We start from the raw sequence: 25,873 nt of genomic DNA, 5'->3' as shown, positions 1-25,873 counted from the left end.
CAGAAGGGTAGTATATCAAATCTTTGACGCTAAATAGTGTTTTGGTAGTTTGGATGTCATGATATGAAGCAGAGGTTGTTGGTTAAGGATGATGGGGATAGTATTTGCAGTATTACAGGATAAGTTCCATTTGCTGCCCACAAACTATTTTTCTTATTGCTAACTTAAAGCTTGTGCTTTTGGGGCAGTGTCTCTAAATGGGTTGTTTTTGTGCATATCATGACAATAGCGAACCTCACTCCTGAGCCAGGGTATATGGAGTATGATCTCTGTTGCAAATTTACTTTAAAAAAAAACAACACAATTTTCCCTAGAGTTACTCTTCCATGAATCAGGTCTTTAAAAGGCTCTCTCTTCTTTAAAACCAGCCTCCCAAAACACCAGCTTCTTTTAAAAATGAAATCATGAAATTAATGACTTTCTTTAATAATCTCCTGTCACATCCTTCAGGAGAATATTGTTTCTCTGAAATGCCAAGCTCTTCAAACTCTTTTCAGAGCTCTGACATCAACTGAAATAAATTTCTAGTTCACAATGTTTTTCTCACTCCCTACAAACAGAAGTTTTCTTTCCACTTTCTCACTAAAACAATACCCTTAGTCTCCCAGACTACTAAAAATCCTGAAATTAGAGACCTATAACCTTTTTTTTTTTTTTTTCTCTTAATTTAATCTAAAACTCAGACTGCAGCCACACTTGCCTCTGTCTCTCTTCAGGTTTTCCAACTGACTCCTACAACTGAATTTTTCCTGGTGACATCACTCATTCTACCAGGCTCAGGCACGTGAAGGTTCCAACCCTGCACATGCCACATCTTCAAACATTGCAAAAATAATCTTATTCTCTTTTAAAAGACACAGACTTCTATTCCTTTATTTAAAACCAAGAATATAATGATAATCAACCTCTCTCATCACAACCATTCTTCTGAGCTCTGATCCATGCACGCAACTAATACATCCATACTTACACACAATACCTTTCCTGCAGCTAAACTGTATAGTTTTCCAGTTCAGCCACACCAGTTCTCAGCACACACATCACTGAAGGATAAATCTGATCCCCAGCACCACAGCATATCAAACAGCTACAGACTGCTCCTGACTGCCCCTGAGCCTGAAAAAGCCTCAGAGGACTAAAAGCCCCTGACTGTGTTAAACAATCTTTCCCCTGCTACTGAGTTCTGGCTCCCTGCGAGATTTCCTGACACTCTCTCCAGCCCCCCCCCCCCCCCCCCCCCCCCCCACTGGTTGCTGGGTGCCTCTGCACCAATCAGAGCCGTTCCTCCAGGTGTTTTTCGTGCCCTTGACATCCGGGGATTTTCTCTTTTCCTGACTCTGCTGCTGGGCATGTGTGAACCAATCAGAGCGCTCTTTGTGCCATTAACATATGGGCGTTGATACCCGATTCTGCTCCTTTGCCCCTCCCCTCGCGGGGACCTCACTCCTCCACCTCTGCGCATGCACGCTGATCGTGCATGCCCTGAAAACATGCCTTCCGCAGCCCTGGCAACCAGGACCACCTTGGCACCAGAACGGCAGCTTCCCCAGGTTCTCCCTGCTACTGAGCAGTAGGATTGAGCCTCTCTCTCCGACGGAGACCGGGGTCCCGCAATCCCAGAGTGCCTCCCTTTACCGGCACGGGAGCACTTCCGGTTTGCGGGTACCCACGACTCCGCCCCCTTGCCGGCTCCTGTCAACCCAGGACTCAACACAAACCCCAGGTAAGTAACTTTTAAATTCTTTGTTTAAAAAAACAAACAAACATGGACCCCTTACACTAGATGTCAGCAGACAAGTCTCCTTATGTAACTGATAGTGGGTCACATGCTAGTTGTTCCCAGGTGGTGGCAGCAGCAGATGTTGGACACTTTGCCAGCAGGAGCAGGAGAGTGGTAGGGAGCCTGCTGTCACAGTAAAAAGTATTCTTGAGAAGCAGCTGTGGCAGGTGATGGCTTTTCTTGGAAAGCAAGGGGCCTCCTGGAACATGTGGTGGTTCGCAAATTCCCTCCTGCCCAGTGTTGACTCTTGTCGTGAGACCATGGATGCTGGCAGCAGCTCGTCTTCCTGGAAAGCAGGGGCCTCCAGGAACATTACTACTACTACTACTATTTAGCATTTCTATAGCGCTACAAGGCGTATGCAGCGCTGCACAAACATAGAAGACAGACAGTCCCTGCTCAAAGAGCTTACAATCTAATAGACAAAAAATAAATAAAGTAATCAAATCAATTAATGTGAACGGGAAGGAAGAGAGGAGGGTAGGTGGAGGCGAGTGGTTATGAGTCAAAAGCAATGTTAAAGAGGTGGGCTTTCAGTCTAGATTTAAAGGTGGCCAAGGATGGGGCAAGACGTAGGGGCTCAGGAAGTTTATTCCAGGCGTAGGGTGCAGCGAGACAGAAGGCGCGAAGTCTGGAGTTGGCAGTAGTGGAGAAGGGAACAGATAAGAAGGATTTATCCATGGAGCGGAGTGCACGGGAAGGGGTGTAGGGAAGGACGAGTGTGGAGAGATACTGGGGAGCAGCAGAGTGAGTACATTTATAGGTTAGTAGAAGAAGTTTGAACAGGATGCGAAAACGGATAGGGAGCCAGTGAAGGGTCTTGAGGAGAGGGGTAGTATGAGTAAAGCGACCCTGGCGGAAGACGAGATGGGCAGCAGAGTTTTGAACCGACTGGAGAGGTGACTAAGTGGGAGGCCAGCAAGAAGCAGATTGCAGTAGTCTAAACGAGAGGTGACAAGGGTGTGGATGAGGGTTTTGGTAGAGTGCTCGGAAAGAAAGGGGCGGATTTTACGGATGTTGTAAAGAAAGAAACGACAGGTCTTGGCAATCTGCTGGATATGAGCAGAGAAGGAGAGAGAATGGCTCACGAATTCCCTCCTGCCCCATGTTGACTCTTGTCGTGAGACCGTGGATGCCAACAGCAAACTGATGATTTATGTATTGCTCACTGCTCCTCCTCCCTCCTGTGAGCATTTTTTTTGTGCTAGATGTGGCCTCTGTAACACTGCCTCGGTCAGGTGTCCTTGTTGCCCTCCTGGCCTGTCATCTGACTCCTGTATCAATGACAAAGGCTGGTTTTCATTTATAGTTGAAAAATATAGATTTATGTTCCAAGGAAGGGTGTGTTTTCTTTCATAACCATAACCAACAGGAAAGAGAGGGAAACTAATGTATAAACGAATATATAGGATAACAAAAAAAGCACCAAGGGCCTCCAGGACTGGGATAGCAAGTGAATCGTTATTATCGAACCCAACATGGGTCGTGTTTTGGCATCTATGCCTACATCAGGAGTTTGTTAAAAAAAAAATACAAATTTGTACGCAAAAGCATTATACACTTTCAAATATGTGTGCCTGTGTCGGGTGATAATAAAGATTCACTTACAATCCCAGTCCTGGAGGCCCTTGGAGCTTTTTTTGTTTTATTTTATTTTTGTTACATTTGTACCCCACGCTTTCCCACTCATGGCAGGCTCAATGCGGCTTTACTTGGGGCAATGGAGGGTTAAGTGACTTGCCCAGGGTCACAAGGAGCTGCCTGTGCCTGCAGTGGGAATTGAACCCAGTTCCCCAGGACCAAAGTCCACCACTCTAACCACTAGGCCACTCCTCCACTCCTAACCATAAATCATAATCCCTAATTGTAATATTTGTATCTGGACCTTGAATGATCAGAATCCAACCTTCCAGTCAGCTAGTGGATTTCATTCTGTTACCCACTGAAGGTCCTCCTCTTAGAAAACAGTTTGGGTTGACTGCCACCTTTAGTGCCACACATTCTTAAGGTACAAATCATAACTACTTCAGGCAGCATATTTGTGCAGGTCAGGCCTCTCCCTAATCACAGCTGCCTCTATTCTAGTGTTGCAGGCAACTGTATGAAGTTCAGATTGCTTTCTAATGAAAGAGCCCTTAGTTCCTAGCTTATAAATACCTACAAATATGCATTTTTTTTTTCTGTCAAAGATTGGTGAGCTTTAGGTATGTATAATTACTCAGGGTTATAGCTGGGACCTTCAGTGGTGCAGGAGAAATAGTTCTGCATTTCCCTGGTCTAATGGCATCATACCTATTATACTTTAGCTAACATTTGAGGTTTAATTACTTGCCTTTCCAAAGTCTCGAGGCAGGGTCAGCATTGAGGGGGAGCGGGTGGCAAACAAGGCAATTGCCCTGGGCTCCCAAGATACAGGGGGCCCCCAATCATGTCAGAAGTTGGAGATATAACCTGGTTGTGGGCTTTAGGACTCAGGCTAAAATTTCTGCCCTGGGCCCCAGCATATTTAACACTGGTCCTGACTCGAGGTCAGCTTAAACTGACTTTAAAAAAGAGATTATTGCTGATAAATATATATATTTTTGTCAGTTGTGTTAGTGCTCTTTATGGAAAATTCCTTTTTGTGTGTGAGTGGGTTTGTTTGTTTGTTTGTTTGTTTGTTTGTTTTTTTTAAATCTTGTTACATGATTGTTTTTTCTCTCCCATGATTTATTTAAATAATGCTGGACACCTTTCACTTACCTGAAGCAGAGCAAATTCTAGGGCATGGAGGGGCCAGGATGAAACACATCAGGAGTATCACCCCCCTCCAAAAAAAAAAAAAAAAATCTAAAAAAGTGTGGGAATCCTGCTGAAACTTAAGTTGAATGGGAGTCTATCTGGACTGTCTCCCATTGTACCACTTGACAGCATTCACGTCTAGCTGCACACCTGCTTTTAAACCCCCTATACAGCTTAATTCAGTTTTGCATGGTGAAATCCAATTAAGATTCTCATCTCTGGAGCCCCCCTAAGCTCCCTGAACCAGCAGCAGGATAAGCAGTAAGCACATGTTATCTGATGATGGCACATATTAGGAGTAGTGGAGAGACAGGAGATAATTTGGGGGGGGGGGGGGAAGAAAGTCATATGCTGGGAATGGGGGGGGATAGGCAGAGGATGGGGGAATGAAGTGGGGCAGGTTCTTAAGGTGGAAGAGTAACATAATATGTAACAATCTCTCTGACCTCATGTGCAATTTTCTTCAAATCAGTCAACTTACTTTCTAACCCTTCCTTCTTTCTTACTCTTCTGTATGTTTGTTTATTTATTTATTGCATTTGTATCCCACATTTTTCCACCTCTTTGCAGGCTCAATGTGGCTCACAATGTGTCGTTATTAGTAGATAGTAGAGTGAGAGATAACAGTTAGTATTACATACTAGAGTAGCAACTTTGCCTTACATTTCACTATCAATTATAATGTTCTACTACGTATTGTGTTGACATTGCAAGTAGTATACTATGCCATACTTTGTATTGTTAGTTGAATATTTTTAATGCTGTAACTGCCTATTGCTCATGTTTGATCTATTCTTACTGTACACCGCCTTGAGTGAATTCCTTCAAAAAGGCGGTAAATAAATCCTAATAAATAATTTAAAAAAGTAACGTAGTAGATGATGGCAGATAGACCTGCATTGTCCATCCAGTCTGCCCAACAAGAGGTAACATATGTATACTTAATCTTGCCATTTTCAGGGCACAGACCCTAGAAATCTGCCCAGCATTAGCTTAATTTTCAACTACTGGAATTGCCATGGAAGCCTTCTCCAGTCCAACTAGATCTATCTATCCATCATCGGGACACAGACTGTAGAAGTCTGCCCGGCACTAGCCTGCCTTCTTAACTGCTGGATTTGCTGCTTAAGCGCAGCTAAGTTGCCTTGATTTCATTCTCTTTCCATACAGGAATCTCCTGTGCTTATCCAAAGGGAAAATGCTGGGGAATGGGTGGAAGAGATAATGGGTAGAGTTAGAGGGAAGTAGAGATGACACAGGAGACAAGCTGGAGAATGTGTGACAGAGGTAAAGAGGTAGATGTTGGGGAAGGGAGGGAAGTACTAAGAGGACGGTAGGCAAGATACAGGATAAATGGAAGGGGGAAAGGGGTTGTAAGCATGAGGATGGATGCTGGGGAACAAAAGTGGAGGGGTGTTGGTAGCAAGGGGGTTAGAATGGAAAAGAAAGCATATAGTTGAAGGGTGATGCGGAGACAAGAGGAGGAAGAGATGGGAGACAAAGAAATGGAAGGTAGAAAATGGAGATCAGGGGTGTAGAGTATGTGGTTGCTGAAAGATGTGAAAATAGATATGGAGGAGAAAAGAGAGAGAGGGTGAATTTTGGTCCTTGATGGACTAGCAACAGTGCTGAGTGGTGGTGCTATGAACTCAGTAGTAGGGTATAACTGCACACTCTCCTGCAAAAATGGAGGGAAAACTGCATCTTGGTCTGCCCCTGATAGCTTGGACTCCCCCCCCCCCCCCCCCAGCACTATTGCCCTGATTCCTCTCCCTCCCTCCAAATACAGTCTTGCCTGGAAGCAAGTTAAATTGTCCATCTGAACATCCTGGAAGGAATTTTGCAATCCTCAGACGTAGTTTTAATTATTTCTGAGGATAAAGTAGTGTGGTTGCTTTGTTAGAAATAAATAAATAAAAGGAAAATAATGGTATCCCACCTTTGAAAGTTTGTCCAAAAATGTATTGTTAGTCCGATAAAGGAAAAAAAAGGTAAAAGTATTGCTTTTTTATTTTCCTTTCCTTTTCTTTTATTTCTAAGGAATACGTAAACTATTGGATTACTTAATTTTATCATGGAAATTGCGCACAATTCTTTGCAGATTAACAGGCACTGAGATCAGTCCAGTCAGAATACTGGCATTCAGTATAGCCTTTGTGTCTGGTGCTCTGATGTTCCATTTGATTTGTGTTGGTTTCTGTATCTATTGGTTTCTATATTTAGCTTCCTTACATGGGAGTTGTAGATAATAGGTGAGGAAGGGTGGTTCCAGGTATTGAAAATGTTAAAGCGGTGAAAGCAGTTACTGGATTTATACAGTGTATGAAAATGTATTATCTTTTGCTCCTCACACAGAGAGGAGTTTTGAAGTTCAGTTCAAACCAGAATACTTTTACCTTATTTTAGCTGATAAATTTCCTATCGTCCTCGTATTTATTAGAAAACTGCGCTTTAGTTCATGTGAATTTGGGAATTCACAGAAATCCATAATAGGGGGTCCTTTTACCAAACAGCAATAAAAGGTGGCCGTGGTGGTGTCAGCACACAGGATTCCCACGTGCTGAGGCCACCTTTTACTGCCATGGGTAAAAGGTATAATTTTCTTTATAGGGCCAGTAAACGTCCATGCGTTAACAAAACACATTGGTTCACAGCCATTTGCTGGAGGTGTCCTTACCACCTTCCTATTTAGGAGTCGGTGAGGGCTCCAGCGCTAACCTGGAGGTAACCGGGCAGTGCCGATTACTGCCAGGCCCAGTGCTAGAAAATAAAAAAAATAAAAAAATTACTAGCTACTTCTGGGCTTTTGAGCGAGCTCGGTGGTAGAGCCAATTTCCCATGTGTAAACCTAGTGGTAATCCTACCACCAAGTAGTAAAAGGTCCCCTAAATTCTTACCAGCAAAACCTTTGGCAAGCTAAACAGCTAGACCTTTGGGTCTGACTTTTTTTTTTATTTATTTAAGGACACCTGATCTACTACGGTCTCTTTTGCAACCTCACTATCAGGATACCCTATCTTCCCTGTTTTGGTGATATCTTGGAAAGATACCTTATCCCGAACCATGCGCTTTTGAGTGACTGTCGGCCTCCTCCCCCCCCCCCCCCCCCCCCCCATTTCTACTTTAAAAGCTGCTCTATCTCCTTTTTAAATGCCGATGCCAGCAGCAGACCCAAATTATTGAAAGTTTGAATTGTGACCTTTTGGTTTAAAATTTCACAATTTTGACTGAGGGAGGCAGGATTGATTTTGAGGTCTGGGGTGTTTTGGTGTCTTTTTTTCTTTTTTTTAATGCCACATGTAGAGTTCTCCAACAATATTTTTTTGTTGTGTCAGTGTGGCTCCCAAATTTTTATTTGCCACTGGCTAAATTCACGATTTTTCCTAACAGTGCTATCCCTCCAATTTCTAACTCTTCTTGTCACAGTCCCCATCTCTCGCAGTCATTTTCTGTATCCTTTGCCTCCCTTGCTTCTTCCTGCTGCTTCTCACCCCACCATCTCTATCTGCCAGCAGCAGCTGTGCTCAACAAAAATATAATTAGAGACTCTGGAAAATGCAAACTAGACATCTGCCCAAGTAACCTCATGAAATCAGCTCCTCATCAATTCATATTAGACTTAACGAACCACCTGAATTTCATGCTACAAAACGGTCTTTTCCCAAAGGAAAAAGGAAAAATCTTACTCACCCCAATACCCAAAGACACAAAGAAAAACGCTAGTGAATTAACTAACTACAGACCAGTTGCATCCATACCACTAATAACTAAAATAACAGAAGGAGTGGTAACCAAGCAACTCACAAGTTATCTCGACAAGTTCTCAATACTGCATGATGCCCAATCAGGATTCCGCTCGAATCACAGCACAGAGACAGTACTAACTACCTTACTGACCAAATTTAAGCAACGGATAGCAACTGGCTCCAATATACTCCTCCTACAATTTGACATGTCAAGTGCCTTCGACATGGTTGACCACGGAATCCTATTACACATTCTTGAATACTTCGGCATCGGAGGCAATGTCCTAAATTGGTTCAAGGGATTCTTAACTTCACGCTCATACCAAGTCACATCAAATTCAACCACATCTGCTGCATGGACACCTGAGTGCGGAGTACCGCAGGGATCTCCCCTCTCACCAACAATTTTCAACCTACTGATGACCCCACTAGCAAAACTTCTATCAAACCACAACCTTAACCCTTACATATATGCCGATGATGTAACGATATCTATCCCTTTTAAACAAAACATCAGCGAAATCTCTAATGAAATCAACCAAAGTCTACACATTATGAACACCTGGGCAGATGCATTCCGACTGAAATTGAACGCAGAAAAAACTCAATGCCTCATACTAACCTCCCAATACAATACAACAAAATTTACTACTATCAATACACCTAAACTAAACTTGCCAATTTCAGAAAATTTAAAAATCCTCGGAGTAACAATCGACCGCCACCTTACACTGGAAACTCACGCGAACAACACAGTAAAAAAGATGTTCTTCTCCATGTGGAAGCTGAAAAGAATAAAACCATTCTTTCCAAGATTTGTCTTCCGCACCTTGGTACAATCACTCGTATTAAGCCATCTGGATTACTGCAACTCATTATACGCAGGCTGCAAATAACAAATAATGAGAAAACTTCAGACAGCCCAGAATACAGCGGCCAGACTCATCTTCGGAAAACCAAAATACGAAAGTGCAGCACCACTACGCAAGAAACTACACTGGCTCCCACTTAAGGAACGTGTCACCTTTAAAATATGCACATTAGTGCATAAAATCATTCACGGTGAAGCCCCAGCATACATGTCCGACTTAGTAGACCTGCCACCCAGAAACGCCAAAAAATCATCCAGAACTTTCCTCAACCTCCACTTCCCTAAGTGCAAAGGCCTAAAGTATAAAGGACTACACGCTTCAACCTTCTCCTACAAGAGCACGCAACTCTGAAACGCACTACCACGCGGCCTGAGAGCGGTCCACGAGTTGACAGACTTCCGCAAACGATTGAAGACCCATCTCTTTGACAAAACATACCGCAAGGAGCAAAACATATAAAACCCATAGATATCATAACAATGCCTCAAGATATTACCCCACGTACTCCACGTCCCCGTACCCTCCCACTCAATATCTACCCACAGATAAAAACTGTCTACCCCATCGCTCACTTGCTATTATTTGATCAGCGTAGCAACTCCCCCACACCACATCCTTTAGTTTCCACGCCCCTAAGGCGACTGATCTGATCTTGTCATCCTTAATTTGCTCACAATGTAACCCATAATCGAATTGTAATGTAATGTAAGAAACTGTATTCCCATCATTTACAATGTATTGTAAGCCACACTGAGCCCGCAAATAGGTGGGAAAATGTGGGATACAAATGCAACTAAATAAATAAATAAACTCCATGTGCACTGTCCAGTGCTCTTGAGAAAGTTTGCTGCACTGGGAAACTTTTGGGTGATTGGTTGTCCTCCGCTTTCAATGGATGGCCAGCATGGGGGTGGTAGAGGTCACTCTGGGCTGGTGATCTCTGTGCAGCAGGAGTCCTTCATCCCCAAAGTCCACCACAGGTAAGCAAGCTTACAAAGGGAGGAGAAGGAACTGCTGGAGCCCTGGAGGGGAGGGGGGGGGGGGTTTGGTAGCTCAGATTGCAAGGCAAGCAGGACATCCAGGATCCCCCAAATGACTAGCATTATGTGAAGGGAGGGAGCATGTAAGTGAACAGTGCCTTTTGCTTCACAGTGGTGTGAGCACTGGGAGCTCTGATGGGAAGTTTTGGGTTTTTTCGTGTACGCCATAGGGGATTGTGGCACATTACCGTTGTGCTTCCAGCCCTCGCCCAGGACCCCAGACTGGAGTTATTTATTTTATTTAGTTATTTTAGTTATATTTGTACCCTGCGCTTTCCCACTCATGGCAGGCTCAATGCGGCTTACATATACAGGTACTTATTTGTACCTGGGGCAATGGAGGGTTAAGTGACTTGCCCAGAGTCACAAGGAGCTGTGCCTGAAGCTGTGTGTACACAGGGCGCATTGCATGCTACTGACCGAGGTTTCTACAGGGTCACCTCCTGACACTGGGCAGCATTTGCTGTGATTAGCAGCTTGAGAGAGAAGTTGCCAGAATGAGGCTTTGAACCCTGCTGGCAGAAATCTGAAATACCAGCTGCTATTCAGTGCTGGTTAGAAGATGTCTTGTTTCCCCCCTCCCCATTTTGTTTCAGTAATTTCTGCATTTTATAGAGGGTGGGCGTAGATCCTGCTTTATTGATATTTAGGACAAGTATTTTTATAGTAGGTGTCAGTTCATATTCAATATTCTCTATTTTAAGATTTATTTTTTTATTTATAGTACCCCACATTTTCCCACACATGCAGGCACAATGTGGCTAACATAAGTAAAAATGACAGTACAATAAGAGAAATGGTAAGAGACAGAAATTAGTCAAGGAAGGGGAAGGGGGCATACCAGGTTCAGGGCTAGGTAAGTGGGGCTATTGATTTTGAGGAGTGTAAGTTGAGTAGACCATTCCAAATAGGTGGGTTTTCAGCAGCCTCTTGAACAGTTGGTGATCCATTTGCAGCTTTAAGTATTTCGGCAGGACATTCCAACTCTTGGGACAGGAGTAATGGAAAGATGAAGTGAAGATCTCCTTGTATTTGACGCCTCTGCAATTTGGGAAGTGCCGATTTAAGATACGACCATTTATCTAGATCACTACCTTGTTTTCCTACTAATATTTTGTTTTTTCCTTATTTAACTTTAATTGATGTCGCATCCAGTTTCTCAATAAGGGGCACATTGTTGCACCTTATCAGTATTAAGGTTGTAAAAGTGATAGAATGGTAACTGTAGTATCATTTAGCATAAATAAGTTTTAAAGCCCGATTTATCCAAAATATGACTCAGATAATGAAGAAAAATATTGAAAAGTACTAGGGACAGTGGGGAGCCCAGTGGGAACACCACAGGGCAAACTCCAATTGTCTGAGGCTTGGCTTAGATTAATGCTTGTAAACGCTAGATCAGTGAATTAGTCTGTCCAACTCCCGCCCACCCCCTAGCACATCTCTTTATTTATAGTCTTAACTTATAGTCATTCTAATTAGGATAACAAAAGGGGAGTTTTAATTACTTTCTGAGAAACAAACACTAAATAAATCACACAATATACCATGTAATCTGAAGGCTTTTTATATTAATCTATTATCCTTTGTACCTTAAGAAGTTTTAATTAAAACACAATAATACTAAGATGCAGACAGCAGTCTAGCAGCGAGTGTCACATGTATAATTATCTTCCAGTTGGTGAGAGGTTATTTGTATGTGCTCCATGCAAAGAGCTCCTAGCTCTCGGAACAAGTCCTTTCTCTTGAGGGCAGAGCCATAGCCAGACCTTGACTTTGATTTTGACTTGGGGGGGGGGGGGGGGGGGGGGGCTGAGCCCAAAGTGGGGTGGAGCACATTTTGCCCTGCCTCCCCACTTTTCTCTGCCCCTACCGCAACCCCACATACCTGGGCTGGCGGGGGTCCCCAGGCCCTGCTGGCAGGGGTCTTCCTGTGGAAAGGCTCTGTGCCACCCTGCTTTCCTGCTCCAGAGAGCATGCTCGGTTTTGGTGAGATTGGAGGCAGGGTAGGCAGCATGGCAGCGAGTGTCGCCGCGGGATGGCACCTGCTGGTGGGGCTTGGGAACCCTAGCCAGCCAAGCCAGCAGACGTTGGGGGCCTGAGCCCTCCCCCCATTTGGGTTCAGGCCCCCAAGGCCCCCCATGGCTATGCCACTGCTTGAGGGTAGAGGGATCAAGTTGGGGGGGGGGGTTGCGCTATATTTTAAAGAGGGAATTGTGTCAAAATAAATATTCTACATGAAACAGGTAGCAGTATGGATTCCTTGTGGATAGAAAGTCCATGTGTGACGGGAAGGAATATACTGGTAAGGATGTACTACCATTCGCCAGGATATAATGAATACATAGATGAAGAAATGTTTACAGAAATTAGGAAAGCTGGCAAATTGGGCAACATTATAATAAAGGGTGATTTCAATTATCCTAATATTGACTGGACCGGATGGTATTAATCCCAGAGTACTGATAGAATTGAAAAATGAACTTGCAGAACTATTGTTAGTATATAAGAACATAAGAGTAGCCATACTGGGTCAGACCAATGGTCCATCTAGTATCCTGTTTTCAAAACAGTGGCCATGCCAGATCACAAGTACTTGGCAGAAACCCAAATCTTGGCAACACTCCATACTACAAATCCCAGGGCAAGCAGTTGCTTCCCATGTCTGTCTCAATAGCAGACTATGGACTTTGTTCAAACCTTCTTTAACCCCTCTAACCGGCCTTCTCACCCTCATCCTTTCATTCTATGCCTGCACGAAGGCCTGCTGTATCCCATTCCCAGCCCACTCTAATGCTGACTTCTGTTTGGAATGAGCAAGGACTCACAGACCTCCTACATGAACACAGAGTGAAAGTCCCCACTCTGCTTTTTCTCTTAGCCACTCATCCTGCATATGAGCTTAAACCCTGATGCACATAGGGAAGGAAAAAAGTTAAAATGCTGGATAGAGAGGCAGAGGGGGGTTCAGGGAATGCTGGACTATAGTATTAGGAAGAGAGGGGGCAGGGAAATACTAGAGAATGCCAGGGAGATCTTGGACTGTATAGGGGAAGGAGAAGAGAGATGCTGGACTACGAGGTGAAGGATGGCGGAATAGAGGGTCAGGGAGATTTGGAGTGAAGGAGAGAAGGTAGATGCTACCTGTGGGGGGGGGGGGGGAAGGCTGCATGACGGAAGGAAAAGAGAGATAGGTTGATGCTGCACTGTGGGAAAGAGGATGAAGAGATGGCCCAAAATATGTTGGATTGAATGGGGGAAGGGGAAGAGAGAGAGATGGGAGATATTGGTTGGGGAGAGGGTAGAGGAGACACAGGAAGGTGCTGGACTGCAGGGGGAAAGGCGAAGAGAGAGGAGAGATGCTGGACCAGTAGGGGTATAGGGGGAGACAGGAAATGCTGGATCACTGGGGGTAGAAGCAGAAAGGTGTTTATCTATGCATGGGGGATCCTGGACTGTGGGATGAGGTAGAAGGCAGGGAGGAGATGCTGGGCTGGAGCAGAAGACTGAGAGGTGGGGGTGAAAACAGGGAGACATCAAAGGTAGAAAAAAGTGGTTTATTTTAAATGTATTAATGGAAACATGTCAGCTTTGGGAAATACATATCTCTGATGTACAAGCAAAAATGCATTAATACTGCCTGCCGCCTCTTATTTTTTCAGTAGTACGTAATGCTCACAGGGTAATGTAACTGAAACGTTTTGCTCACCAAAAAAAAAAAACAAAAAAAACTTTTGCTCATGTCAGCCCACCAGCCTTTAGAGGGAACTTAGAGTATGCTGTACCTGAGTGTAACCTGCCTTGAGCTCAGGTTTGCAAATGGTGAATTATAAATTTAAAATCCAAATCCAATAGAGGGAGAGATAGGTGAATGGAAGAAAGAAGGAAGGCACAGAGGGAAAGGAAAGAGAGGACGCATGAAGTGCTGTAAAATTTATGCAGAACTGCACAGAATCTAGCTTTCAATCTGGTAGGGAACTGGGGAACCGTGTCTGTAGCACTAGTGTCATAAGGTTTAGGGATGGGCAGCCAGAACAATTTCATTTTGTGTCATTTGCCTAGAAGGAGAGCATCACCCTGGTGAAGTAGGAAGTACTCCTGTAGCCAGGACCTGCCCACCAGGGGATGTACTATCCTCTCGCACGGAGAATATGTCTCCAAGTGCTGACCGGGAGGGAAAGTTTAGGACAGCTGTTGTAGTTGGTGATTCGATCATTAGGCATATAGATAGCTGGGTGACTGGTGGACTTGAGGATCGCCTGGTGCGAAGGTGGCGGACCTCACGCGTCACCTAGATAGGATTTTAGATAGTGCTGGGGAGGAGCTGGCGGTCTTGGTACATGTAGGTACCAGTGACATAGAAAAATGTGGGAGAGAGGTTCTGGAAGCCAAATTTAGGCTCTTAGGTAGAAAGCTGAAATCCAGATCCTCTAGGGTAGCCTTTTCTGAAATGCTACCCGTTCCACGCGCAGGGCCCAAGATACAGGCAGAGCTCCGGAGTCTCAATGCGTGGATGAGACGATGGTGCAGGGAGGAGGGTTTTAGATTTGTTAGGAACTGGGCAACATTCTGGGGAAGGGGGAGCCTATTCCGAAAGGATGGGCTCCACCTTAACCAGGGTGGGACCAGGCTGCTGGCATCGGTATTTAAAAAGGAGATAGAGCAGCTTTTAAAGTAGAAACGGGGGGGGGGGGGGGGGAGGCCGGGGGAGGCCGACAGTCACTCAAAAGCGCATGGTTCGGGATAAGGTATCTTTCCAAGATATCACCAAAACAGGGAAGATAGGGTATCCTGATAGTGAGGTTGCAAAAGAGACCATAGTAGATCAGGTGTCCTTAAATAAATAAAAAAAGTCAGACAAAAGATTGCAAATTAATACTGTCAAGTACTAAGCATCATGTAAATAGGAACAAGCAGCATACTTTGAAATGTCTATATGTGAATGCCAGGAGCCTAAGAAATAAGATGGGAGAGTTAGAATATATTGCACTAAATGTAAAATTAGATATAATAGGTATTTCTGAGACCTGGTGGAAGGAGGATAACCAGTGGGACACTGTCATACCGGGGTACAAATTATATCGTAGTGATAGGGTAGATCAAATTGGTGGAGGGGTAGCATTGTATATCAACGAGAGCCTTGAATCAAATAGATTGAAAATTTGTGCAGGAAACAAAACACTTCTTGGAATCACTGTGGATTGAAATTCCATGTGTAAAGGGGAAAAGGATAGTGATAGGAGTGTACAACCGTCCACCTGGCCAGGATGAACAGATGGATGCAGAAATGTTAAAGGAAATTAGGGACGCAAACAAACTGGCCAACACGATAATAAAGAGGGATTTCAATTACCCCGATATTGACTGGGTAAATGTAACATCGGGGCACGCTAGGGAGGTAAAATTCCTTGATGAAATCAAGGACTGCTTTATGGAGCAGCTGGTACAGGAGCCGACGAGAGAAGGAAAAATTCTAGACCTAGTCCTTAGTGGAGCGCATGATCTGGTGCGGGAGGTAATGGTGCTGGGGCCGCTTGATAACAGTGATCATAATATGATCGGATTTGATATTAGCTTTGAAGTAAGTATACATAGGAAATCAAATACGTTAGCATTTAACTTTGATAAAATGAGAAGAACAATGGAAAAAAAAACTTAGAGGAGTGACTGCGAGGGTCAAAAATTTACATCAGGCGTGGATGCTGTTCAAAAACACCATCCTGGAAGCCCAGGCCAAATATATTCTGGGTATTAAAAAAGGAGGACGGAAGACCAAACGACAGCCGGCGTGGTTAAAAAGTGAGGTGAAGGAAGCTATTAGAGGTAAAAGAAAATCCTTCAGAAAATGGAAGAAGGAACTGACTGAAAATAATAAGAAACAGCATAAGGAATGTCAAGTCAAATGCAAAGCGCTGATAAGGAAGGCTAAGAGGGACTTTGAAAAAAAGATTGTGTTGGAGGCAAAAACACAAAGTAAAATTTTTTTTTTAGGTATATTAAAAGTAGAAAGCTGGCAAAAGAATCGGTTGGACTGCTAGATGACCGAGGAGTAAAGGGGACGATCAGGGAAGACAAAGCTGTAGCGGAGAGATTAAATGAATTCTTTGCTTCGGTCTTCACCGAGGAAGTTTTGGGTGGGATACTGGTGCCAGAAATGGTATTCGAAGCTGACAAGTCGGAGAAACTATGAGACATATTTTCAAAGCACTTAGCCTTCCAAAGTTCCATAGGTTTCTATAAAACTTTGGAAGGCTAAGTGCTTCGAAAATATGCCTCTTAATGAATTCTCTGTAAACCTGGAAGATGTAATGGGGCAGTTCTACAAACTGAAGTAGCAAATCTCCTGGACCGGATGGTATTCATCCCAGAGTACTGATAGAACTGAAAAATGAGCTTGCTCAGCTATTGTTAGTAATATGTAATTTATCCTTTAAAATCGAGTGTGGTACCGGAAGATTGGAGGGTGGCCAATGTAACGCTGATTTTTTTAAAAGATTCCAGAGGAGATCGGGAAATTATAGAACGGTGAGTCTGACGTCGGTGCCTGGCAAAATGGTAGAGACTATTATTAAGAACAAAATTGCAGAGCATATTCAAAAGCATGGATTAATGAGACAAAGTCAACATGGATTTAGTGAAGGGAAATCTTGCCTCACCAATCTACTACATTTCTTTGAAGGGGTGAACAAACGTGGATAAAGGTGAGCTGGTTGATATTGTGTATCTGGATTTTCAGAAGATGTTTGACAAAGTACCTCATGAAAGACTCCAGAGGAAATTGGAGAGTCTTGGGATAGGAGGTAGTGTTCTATTGTGGATTAAAAACTGGTTAAAAGCTAGAAAACAGAGAGTAGGGTTAAATGGTCAGTATTCTCAATGGAGAAGGGTAGTTAGTGGGGTTCCGCTGCTTTTTTAACATATTTATAAATGGCCTAGAGATGGGAGTAACTAGTGAGGTAATTAAATTTGCTGATGGCACAAAGTTATTCAAAGTCGTTAAATCATGGGAGGATTGTGAAAAATTGCAAGCGGACCTTATGAGACTGGGAGACTGGGCGTCTAATTGGCAGATGACGTTTAATGTGAGCAAGTGCAAAGTGATGCATGTGGGAAAGAGGAACCCAAATTATAGCTACATCATGCAAGGTTCCACGTTAGGAGTCACGGACCAAGAAAGGAATCTAGGCGTCGTCGTTGATGATACGTTGAAACCTTCTGCTCAGTGTGCTGCTGCGGCTCAGAAAGCAAATAGAATGTTAGGTATTATTAGGAAAGGAATGGAAAACAAAAATGAGGATGTTATAATTCCTTTGTATCACACTATGGTGCGACCGCACCTTGAATATTGTGTTCAAGTCTGGTCGCCGCATCTCAAAAAAGATATAGTGGAACTAGAAAAGGTACAGAGAAGGCCGACAAAAATGATAAAGGGGATCGGACGACTTCCCTATGAGGAAAGGCTAAAGTGGCTAGGGCTCTTCAGCTTGGATAAAAGGCGGCTGAGGGGAGATATGATAGAGGTCTATAAAATATTGAGTGGAGTTGAACGGGTAGATGTGATGTCTGTTTACGCTTTCCAAAAATACTAGGACTAGGGGGCATGCAATGAAGCTACAAGGTAGTAAATTTAAAATGAAGCAGAGAAAATCTTTCTTCACTCAACGTGTAATTAAACTCTGGAATTCGTTGCCAGAAAATTTGGTAAAGTTGGTTAGCTTAGCAGAGTTTAAAATAGGTTTGGACAGCTTCCTAAAGAAAAAGTCCATAGACCGTTATTAAATGGACTTGGGGAAAATCCACTATTTCTGGGATAAGCAGTATAGAATGTTTTGTACTTTTTTGGGATCTTGCCAGGTATTTGTGACATGGATTGGCCACTGTTGGAAACAGGATGCTGGGCTCGATGGACCTTTGGTCTTTCCCAGTATGGCAATACTTCTGTACTTATGCCATATTGTTTCTGGGAATGTTCATTTTATTCTTTTTCATTTGGCCATTTTGTCCTCACTGGAGCAAAATTCTTGAGTGCACATTCTTTTGGAAGGAGCGCACACTCTTTTCCCCGATAGTGGTTCACGACACTCGTTCGTAGATGTACAGTGGTTTATTGGGGGGGGGGAAGTGTGCATGCTTTCAAAAGAAGAGTGCACTGTTAGCGGCATATGAAAAACATGAACTGGGGGGGGGGGGGGGGGGTTCTGCTCATATTCATTCCTTCACGAAACGCAATGACAGCCCATCCCTGGCAAAGGGCAACAGGGACTACAAGACAGGAGAACCACACAAATGAGATCAGAACAGTGGCTATTAGATTGTAAGCTCTTTGAGCAGGGACTGTCTTTCTTCTATGTTTGTGCAGCGCTGCGTATGCCTTGTAGCGCTATAGAAATGCTAAATAGTAGTAGTAGTAGTAACTCGACTACTTCAGCCACATGGACACCTGAATGTAGAGTCCCACAGGGATCCCCCTCTCGCCGACTCTATTCAACCTAATGATGATACCATTGGCCAAACTATTATCAAACCAAAACCTCAACCCATACATATACGCAGACGACGTAACGATCTACATCCCATTTAAACAAGATTTAAAGGAAATTTCCAATGACATCAACCAAAGTCTCCATATCATGCATTCATGGGCAGATGCATTTCAGCTGAAAATGCAGAAAAAACCCAATGCCTAATACTTACCTCTCTATACAACACGAACAAAGTCACCACCATTAACACACCAAATCTGAACCTTCCAGTCTCGGACACCCTAAAAATTCTTGGAGTTACCATAGATCGACACCTAACACTTGAGAGCCACACGAAAAACACAACTAAGAAGATGTTCTATTCAATGTGGAAACTAAAGAGAGTAAGACCTTTCTTCCCAAGGAATGTCTTCCGCAACCTGGTACAATCAATGGTGCTTAGTCATCTAGACTATTGCAACGCACTCTACACCGGCTGTAAAGAGCAAATAATCAAGAAACTACAGACAGCCCAGAACACTGCAGCTAGACTCATATTCGGTAAAACAAAATATGAAAGTGCTAAACCCCTATGAGAAAAGCTACATTGGCTCCCACTTAAAGAATGCATCACGTTCAAAATATGCACTGTAGTTCATAAAATTATTCACGGAGACGCACCAGCCTACATGTCAGACTTGATAGACTTACCACCCAGGAACGCTAAAAGATCATCTCGCACATTCCTTAACCTGCACTTCCCCAACTGCAAAGGTCTAAAATACAAAATAATGCATGCGTCAAACTTTACCTACTTGAGTACAAAGTTATGGAACGCACTGCCAAACAACTTACGAACTAACCAACTTCCGCAAACTACTGAAGACCCATCTCTTTAACAAAGTATACCACAAAGATCAACAAATGTGAACACATACCACTCCTCCACATATATTCAGAACTGCTCTACAATTTCTACTTGCTATATAGGTGCCACCTATATGTGGGTACAGTAGGTTTTAGTGTGTGTGTGTGTGTGTGGGGGGGGGGGGGGGTGACGTATAAGTGGTAGCCCCATCCTTGCGTACACCGCCTTGTAAATATGTATTACATTCATTAAGTGGCTATTTGGAGAATAGCGCGTAGGCAGTATATGTGCATACATGCATGTTGTACAAGTCATTATTCTAAACACTTGCACTTGTAATGTGAATGTAAATGAGTGCCTAGTTATAGAATTGCCCTTTAAGTGCTTAGCACTGTTTAATTGGCTGTTGTAAGTGTGAATGTTTTTTAAATATTACATAATGTTTTTATTAAATGTTATTTTCTTTTGTAGATTTTATAGCTTTTGTGTAACTTATTATATACTTTGTTTAAATGTTGGAATCTGCTTTGTACTGCCATATTGGCTCAATAGATGAATATTTAGTTCTTAAATACATAGACTGAGATATTAAAATAATATGAACCTGTATTGTAGAACAGAACCTGTTCTAAAATACAGGGAAATGGATGTTTATGCGCTGGTTACGTGCAGCATAAACATCCATTTAAAGAAAGAGAATAATAAATATAGACGTTCAGTAAGCTTGTTCATAACTGGTTTTGCTTCTAAAATCACAAAAGTAACTGGTTATGTATCAGTACATAACTGGTCTTCTTTGTGATCATAGAAACATTGGTTTTGTTCCCATCATAGTCACCTGTTTGGCATTTGGGAGTCTAAAGAACCACTGAGGAAATAAGGGGGCGACCCCCCCCCCCCCCCATCCCTCCAGTGGAATCCTGCTCAATAGTAAATGGTCACTAAATCCTGAATGTATTTGGCAGTAGGTGTAACTCCTGATATAGATCTTTTAGGGTAGACGTTTAGTCCCCTTCTGAATTGGTGCCTAGATTCTTCATATGTCACCGAAAAAAATTGGTGCTGTAAGAACCACGCTTAGCGCTATTCTATAAACCTCACCTAAAGTTAAGCACATTTGACTAAATATTAGTTGTGGCCATTTACGACAACTAAACTGAATGGGCTGTGTTGGTCTTGCTGAGCGACAACCGCTAGTGCAGCTTTGTTAAAAAGTGGAGGGGAGGGGAGGGGGGGGGTTAATGATCTATGCGTGTGAATCCTAAGTAGTGCCAATTAGTACTGATAATTACTTGTTAGCATCCAGTTATCAGTGCTGATTGGCTTGTTACCAGTTAAGTTCCATGCACAAATTGACTGTATATGCTGATTTGCTTGCCGAACTCTAGTCGCCATATATATAGAGTCTGGGGGTAAATTGTATGAATTTGCCATGCCCTTGCCCCATCCAAGGCACGCCTTGGTCACACCGCCTTGCCATTTGTGTACACTTGGGTCTAATACATGCATATCCCAGACTTAAAGGTTATCTTGCATAAACTTCTAAGTGCCAGTTAATGCACATATTAAACCTGAATGGGGCTCATGAAAAGAGTACCTTAATGCATAATTTTTGTCTTTCAAGTAATAGAGCTTTTGATAATGGCTTGCTGTGTGAAGGAAGACTTTTTAAACAAAGTGTTTTTTTTTTCTCTCCTAGATACCGGGGTACTGACAATTGCAAGCAGTATACTTGGAAAGCTGCCTTGTTGAAGGTTAGCAAAAGGTCTTTGCTACAGTTGAGGAAAGCAGTTCTTAACTGAAATGCTGAAAACACTCCGCCGTTGTCAAGTGAACTGGCGCAAGTTTCTTCTGGCTGTTCTGTTAACTCTAGTAATGCTTTCAGTTTTCAAGCTTCATCAGAAACAAACCGTCCTAGATCGCCGACACTTGAAACTGAGAGGAGAAGATCCTTACAGTTTTGTAAATTGCACAAAGATTTTAAGAGGAGATGCAGAGGAAATCAAAAAGCAAAACTTGAGCTGATAACAGTGAAATTTAGGAAACCGCCCTCGTCTGACAGCATATGACTATATTGATATGACAAAAGATTGTGATTATTTCACTAATAAAACGCAAGTACATCCTGGAGCCTCTAACCAAGAGGAGGAGGCGTTCCCCATTGCTTATTCAATAGTGATTCATTATAAAATTGATACGTTTGAGAGACTTTTACGATCAATTTATGCACCTCAAAATTATTACTGTGTTCATGTTGACAAGAAATCTACAGATAGTTTTTTGGCTGCGGTTAAGGGAATTGTGTCCTGCTTTGAAAATGTTTTTATTGCTAGCCAGTTGGAGAATGTAGTGTACGGATCTTGGGGAAGGGTACAGGCTGACCTCAACTGTATGAAAGACCTCTATAGGAGAAGCACATCCTGGAAGTATTTGATCAATCTTTGTGGTATGGATTTTCCCATTAAAAGTAACCAAGAAATAGTGGAGAAGCTGAAAACCATGAAGGGTGAAAACAGCCTAGAAACTGAACAAATGCCTTCACATAAAGAGGTGAGGTGGAAAAAGCGACATGAAATTGTGGATGGCTCTGTGAAAAACATGGGAATTGACAAGGATAGTCCTCCACTTCAGATTAAAATTTTCTCAGGCAGTGCTTATTTTGTTGTCAATAGGAAATTTGTTGAATATGTTCTAGAAAACATCAATATTCAAAAATTCATTGAATGGGCTAAGGACACGTATAGCCCTGACGAATACCTATGGGCAACTATCCAAAGAATCCCTGACGTTCCAGGATCAGTTCTTACCAATGAAAAATATGACATTTCTGACATGAATTCTGTTGCTCGGTTTGTGAAGTGGGAATATTTAGAAGGAGATGTGTCCAAGGGAGCACCTTACCCACCATGTAACGGACTCCATGTCCGGTCCATCTGTGTGTTTGGAGCAGGGGATTTGAACTGGATGTTGCGAAAACACCACTTTTTTGCCAACAAATTTGACACAGATGTTGACGCCATAGCCATCCAGTGCCTGGAGGAGCATTTGCGAGACAAAGCACTGCAAAGGCAAACTCAGTCTTGATTTTTGTTCTGTGATGTGCAAGGTGTGCACGGATAGTGTACTAATAAAGCTGTCATACAGCTACATTTTAAAAGCAATTCAGCAGACAAAATCATGTGCCTCATCACCAGGGATGGAAAATGTATTTATAAAACTTTGGGCACCAGCCAGAATTTTTAGAAGCCAGGATACAGTTTTGCTTTAATTTATTCTATTTTGATTTTATTACTTTGTGTGTGTGTTTAGTAGCAGACTTGGAGGGGTGGGAGATGTTTGTTTTGTTTATTCTTGGTTTTCAGCGATCTCCGATTTTTTTTTTTTTCTTTCTTCCCTCCTCACTCTAGTTTTTGTATGCAGCGCCCATATGTCCCATCTCCCAAAGTTTGCTTCCTGTTCATATAGTGTTAGCTTAGGACCTCAGGCTAGTCACAGTACTGTGGACTCCATCGGATCAGGATGCCATCTCTTCCTCTGTATGGCCTGGTAGCTGGTACTCTGCAGGCAGAAGCTAGTAATGAAATTTTGGTTGGTTGCCTGAGATTTTTCAGCCTATGACTTTTCACACATTTAAAGGAGTTAAGCTTTTTTTTTTTTTGTGGGAATAGTGTTGTAATACGGAAATACAAATGAAGTGAACACATATCTGATGCGCTGTACAGCTGGAAATGTGTTGGAAGCTTGCCTGAGAGACTAGTCGCATTCTGGGAACCAATGTTTTCTAACTTGAAGATGCTGACTGGTCAAATTTCTGATAAGAATCTTTCTGGAGGCGATAAGCTGTCCAAATTGGACCTTTTTCTGTATGACTATTTGCCTTTAGATGTGTCCTAATTTTGTGCCTCTGCTGAATGAGAGATTATAGCCCGAAGCTGGGTTATGGGAGAGGGCTAGTGGAACTCAGGGACTTCACACTGCTCAGCTGCTTTAAGAAACGATTCAGTGGGAGTTTACAGGTTTTGCTGAATACAACTTTTTAAGGCCACGCATACATATGAAAATGATACACTTCTTTAGATATCCATCCTTAGGCTGGAAGTTTTGTTAATAAGGTAACATTTTGCAGATTGATTTACCAATGGTGACAACTTGTTTAAAAAAAATCCTCAGGAGTGAGACAGTGAGGCTCATTTTCAAAGCACTTAGCCTCCCAAAGTTCCATAGAAACCTATGGAACTTAGCCTCCCAAAGTGCTTTGAAAATATGCCTCTTTGTATCTCCTAAAAACTTTAAGTTAATATAATAGACAGTCATCATGTATTCTGTTTTCAATGCTTATCTATTTTCTTTTGTGACTCAAAACCAAATGTCGTAACTTAGTAAATGAGCTTTAATTGGGTTTTCTTTAGTTGTTACTATTGGCTGCATTTCTGTGAATGGGAGCAAGTCTTTGGGTTGACGAACCTGCCTGTAGACTTTTCAGTGTGAGGTGGGTGGGGGTGCCCTGTTCTATAGATTGCACTGCACAAGAGTTAGCTGATTTTTGCCTTCAGGTACTTTTTATCTAATTTCTCAAGGCAATGGGTGACTGTCTTCCTGGGTTGGGGGGTTCAAACCCACACAGACTTGTGTCCTGGAAATTAAGCTCCTTTTAGATTTGAGTGGAACCTCTACATGCATGAACACAACTTTGTAGCATTTTTAAAGTTGTTATACCAAATCTAGTTGGGCACATGTTTATTTTCTGGAAAAAAATATTTCTTTCAAGAACAGATACAATCACAGTTGTAATTGAAGTACCTTACAGTTAATAGGTGGACACACTTAATATGATGATGCACTGTTCCAAGTCAATACTTGTACCAGTTACATTTATAAAGGTATTTTGATGGGTGTTCAGGTTTTTTTTTTTTTTTAACTTTTGAAGTCATTCTATGCAATAGAGCACAAGTCATTTTTTTCCTGTTATGTTTCTTCTCATTAATGTCCTGGCCATTCATTTTTCTCGGTGAAAATGCTGTTTTTATATTCGCAGCATTTATGTGAAAGAAGTTCAGCTACAAATTTTGTGTTATGAGCAGGCAAATACATTTTAAAAGTTAGCCATGTTTGGGTAACTTATTTATTTACTTACAAGTGCTTGATATACTCTTTGTTGCAAAGAAAAAAAAATCCATTTCCATGTGTAAAGCTTGTGTTACATACAGAAAATGATGATTATAAAATTGCATGAGGGGATATGCTTAAAAGTGTGCATCTACGAATGTAATTACACCAGAGAGACCAGTTTTATATAACGGCATACATTCACATTTATGAAAAAAATTAGAAACAACCTGTTGTAAAATTACTCTATCTTAAAATTAGAGAATGTTAGTGCAGGCAAAGCTGGATAAAAGATTTTGGCACTCAGGGCCAGATGCATTTAAGGTCCTCAGAAGAGCCCTTCCCTTACCGATTCTATAGCGAATTGGTAGGGAACGGCCATGCATCAAGGAAACGGAATGCAAATGAGCTGCTCGTTGTAGCTCACTTGCATTCTCTATTCCCTCAGAAGCCAGTCAGCCGGTCGAGCATGCACAGAGCAGCCAAGCGTTATGCTGGCTGCTCTGCGCATGCCAAGGACGTCTCTGCCAAGGCACACCTTCTCTCCCTGTAAGGCATCCCGCAGGCGGCAAACTGCATCTGCAAGCCGGGGGATCGGGGAACCGATCTTCAGTCTTCTACTTTCCTCATCCGCAGTTCTGAACCTCTCAAGCGCCTCCACACCGTGTCATCAAACTCGTAGCTGGCAGCTATCGGCGGCTTCTGCTCCGGCCGCCTTGCCCCGGGGTGTTAGCAACACGTCCAATGCCCCTCCTGGTCTCTCACAGCCAATAACAGTGCGTTTAGCTGTCACTGGTGTCAGCTAAACGCACTGTGATTGGCTGAGAGAGACCTGGAGGTGGGACATTTTTTTCCCCGATTTATTTTTTTTTTTTGTTAAATTTATAGAAGTTTTTAGAGGCGAATAAATCCCGCGCAGCCCCAACGAGAGGTACAGACCTCCCGTTAGATTTTCCATGGTTAGGCAATCGGAAAACGGTAGTGCATCTCATTACAATACGATTTATACACATTGGGGTACTAATTTGTTCATCTGCATTCCATTTTCGTTAGCTGCTACCGTGATCGGAAAATGGCTCGGAGAAGCCTTTTGTGCATGTCACAGTTTACTACTTACACATTAATGGCTCGTCAAGTTTAGTGCATCTGGCCCTCAGAGGTAGGAGTAGAGAGTAGTAGAATTTTGGTGGTAGTAGGGGAGGGAGATTTCACACTGAA

General features: G+C 42.7%; 1 protein-coding gene across 1 annotated transcript in view; it reads left to right on the top strand.

Annotated features, from left to right (window-relative positions):
- GCNT1 (glucosaminyl (N-acetyl) transferase 1) overlaps window positions 1-23,720 on the top strand; it is a 46,777-nt gene extending 23,057 nt beyond the window's left edge. The window contains 1 exon segment of the mRNA XM_030193722.1: window positions 21,249-23,720. Coding sequence (XP_030049582.1) covers window positions 21,353-22,633 — 1,281 coding nt within the window. The 5' untranslated portion in view covers window positions 21,249-21,352 and the 3' untranslated portion in view covers window positions 22,634-23,720.
- Window positions 23,721-25,873: the final 2,153 nt, after the last annotated feature.

The sequence above is a fragment of the Microcaecilia unicolor genome, chromosome 2 (assembly GCF_901765095.1).
Source record: "Microcaecilia unicolor chromosome 2, aMicUni1.1, whole genome shotgun sequence".
Lineage (NCBI taxonomy): Eukaryota > Metazoa > Chordata > Amphibia > Gymnophiona > Siphonopidae > Microcaecilia > Microcaecilia unicolor.
Note: the sequence above shows the minus strand (reverse complement) of the source record. Positions and strands in the feature narration are given on the sequence as shown.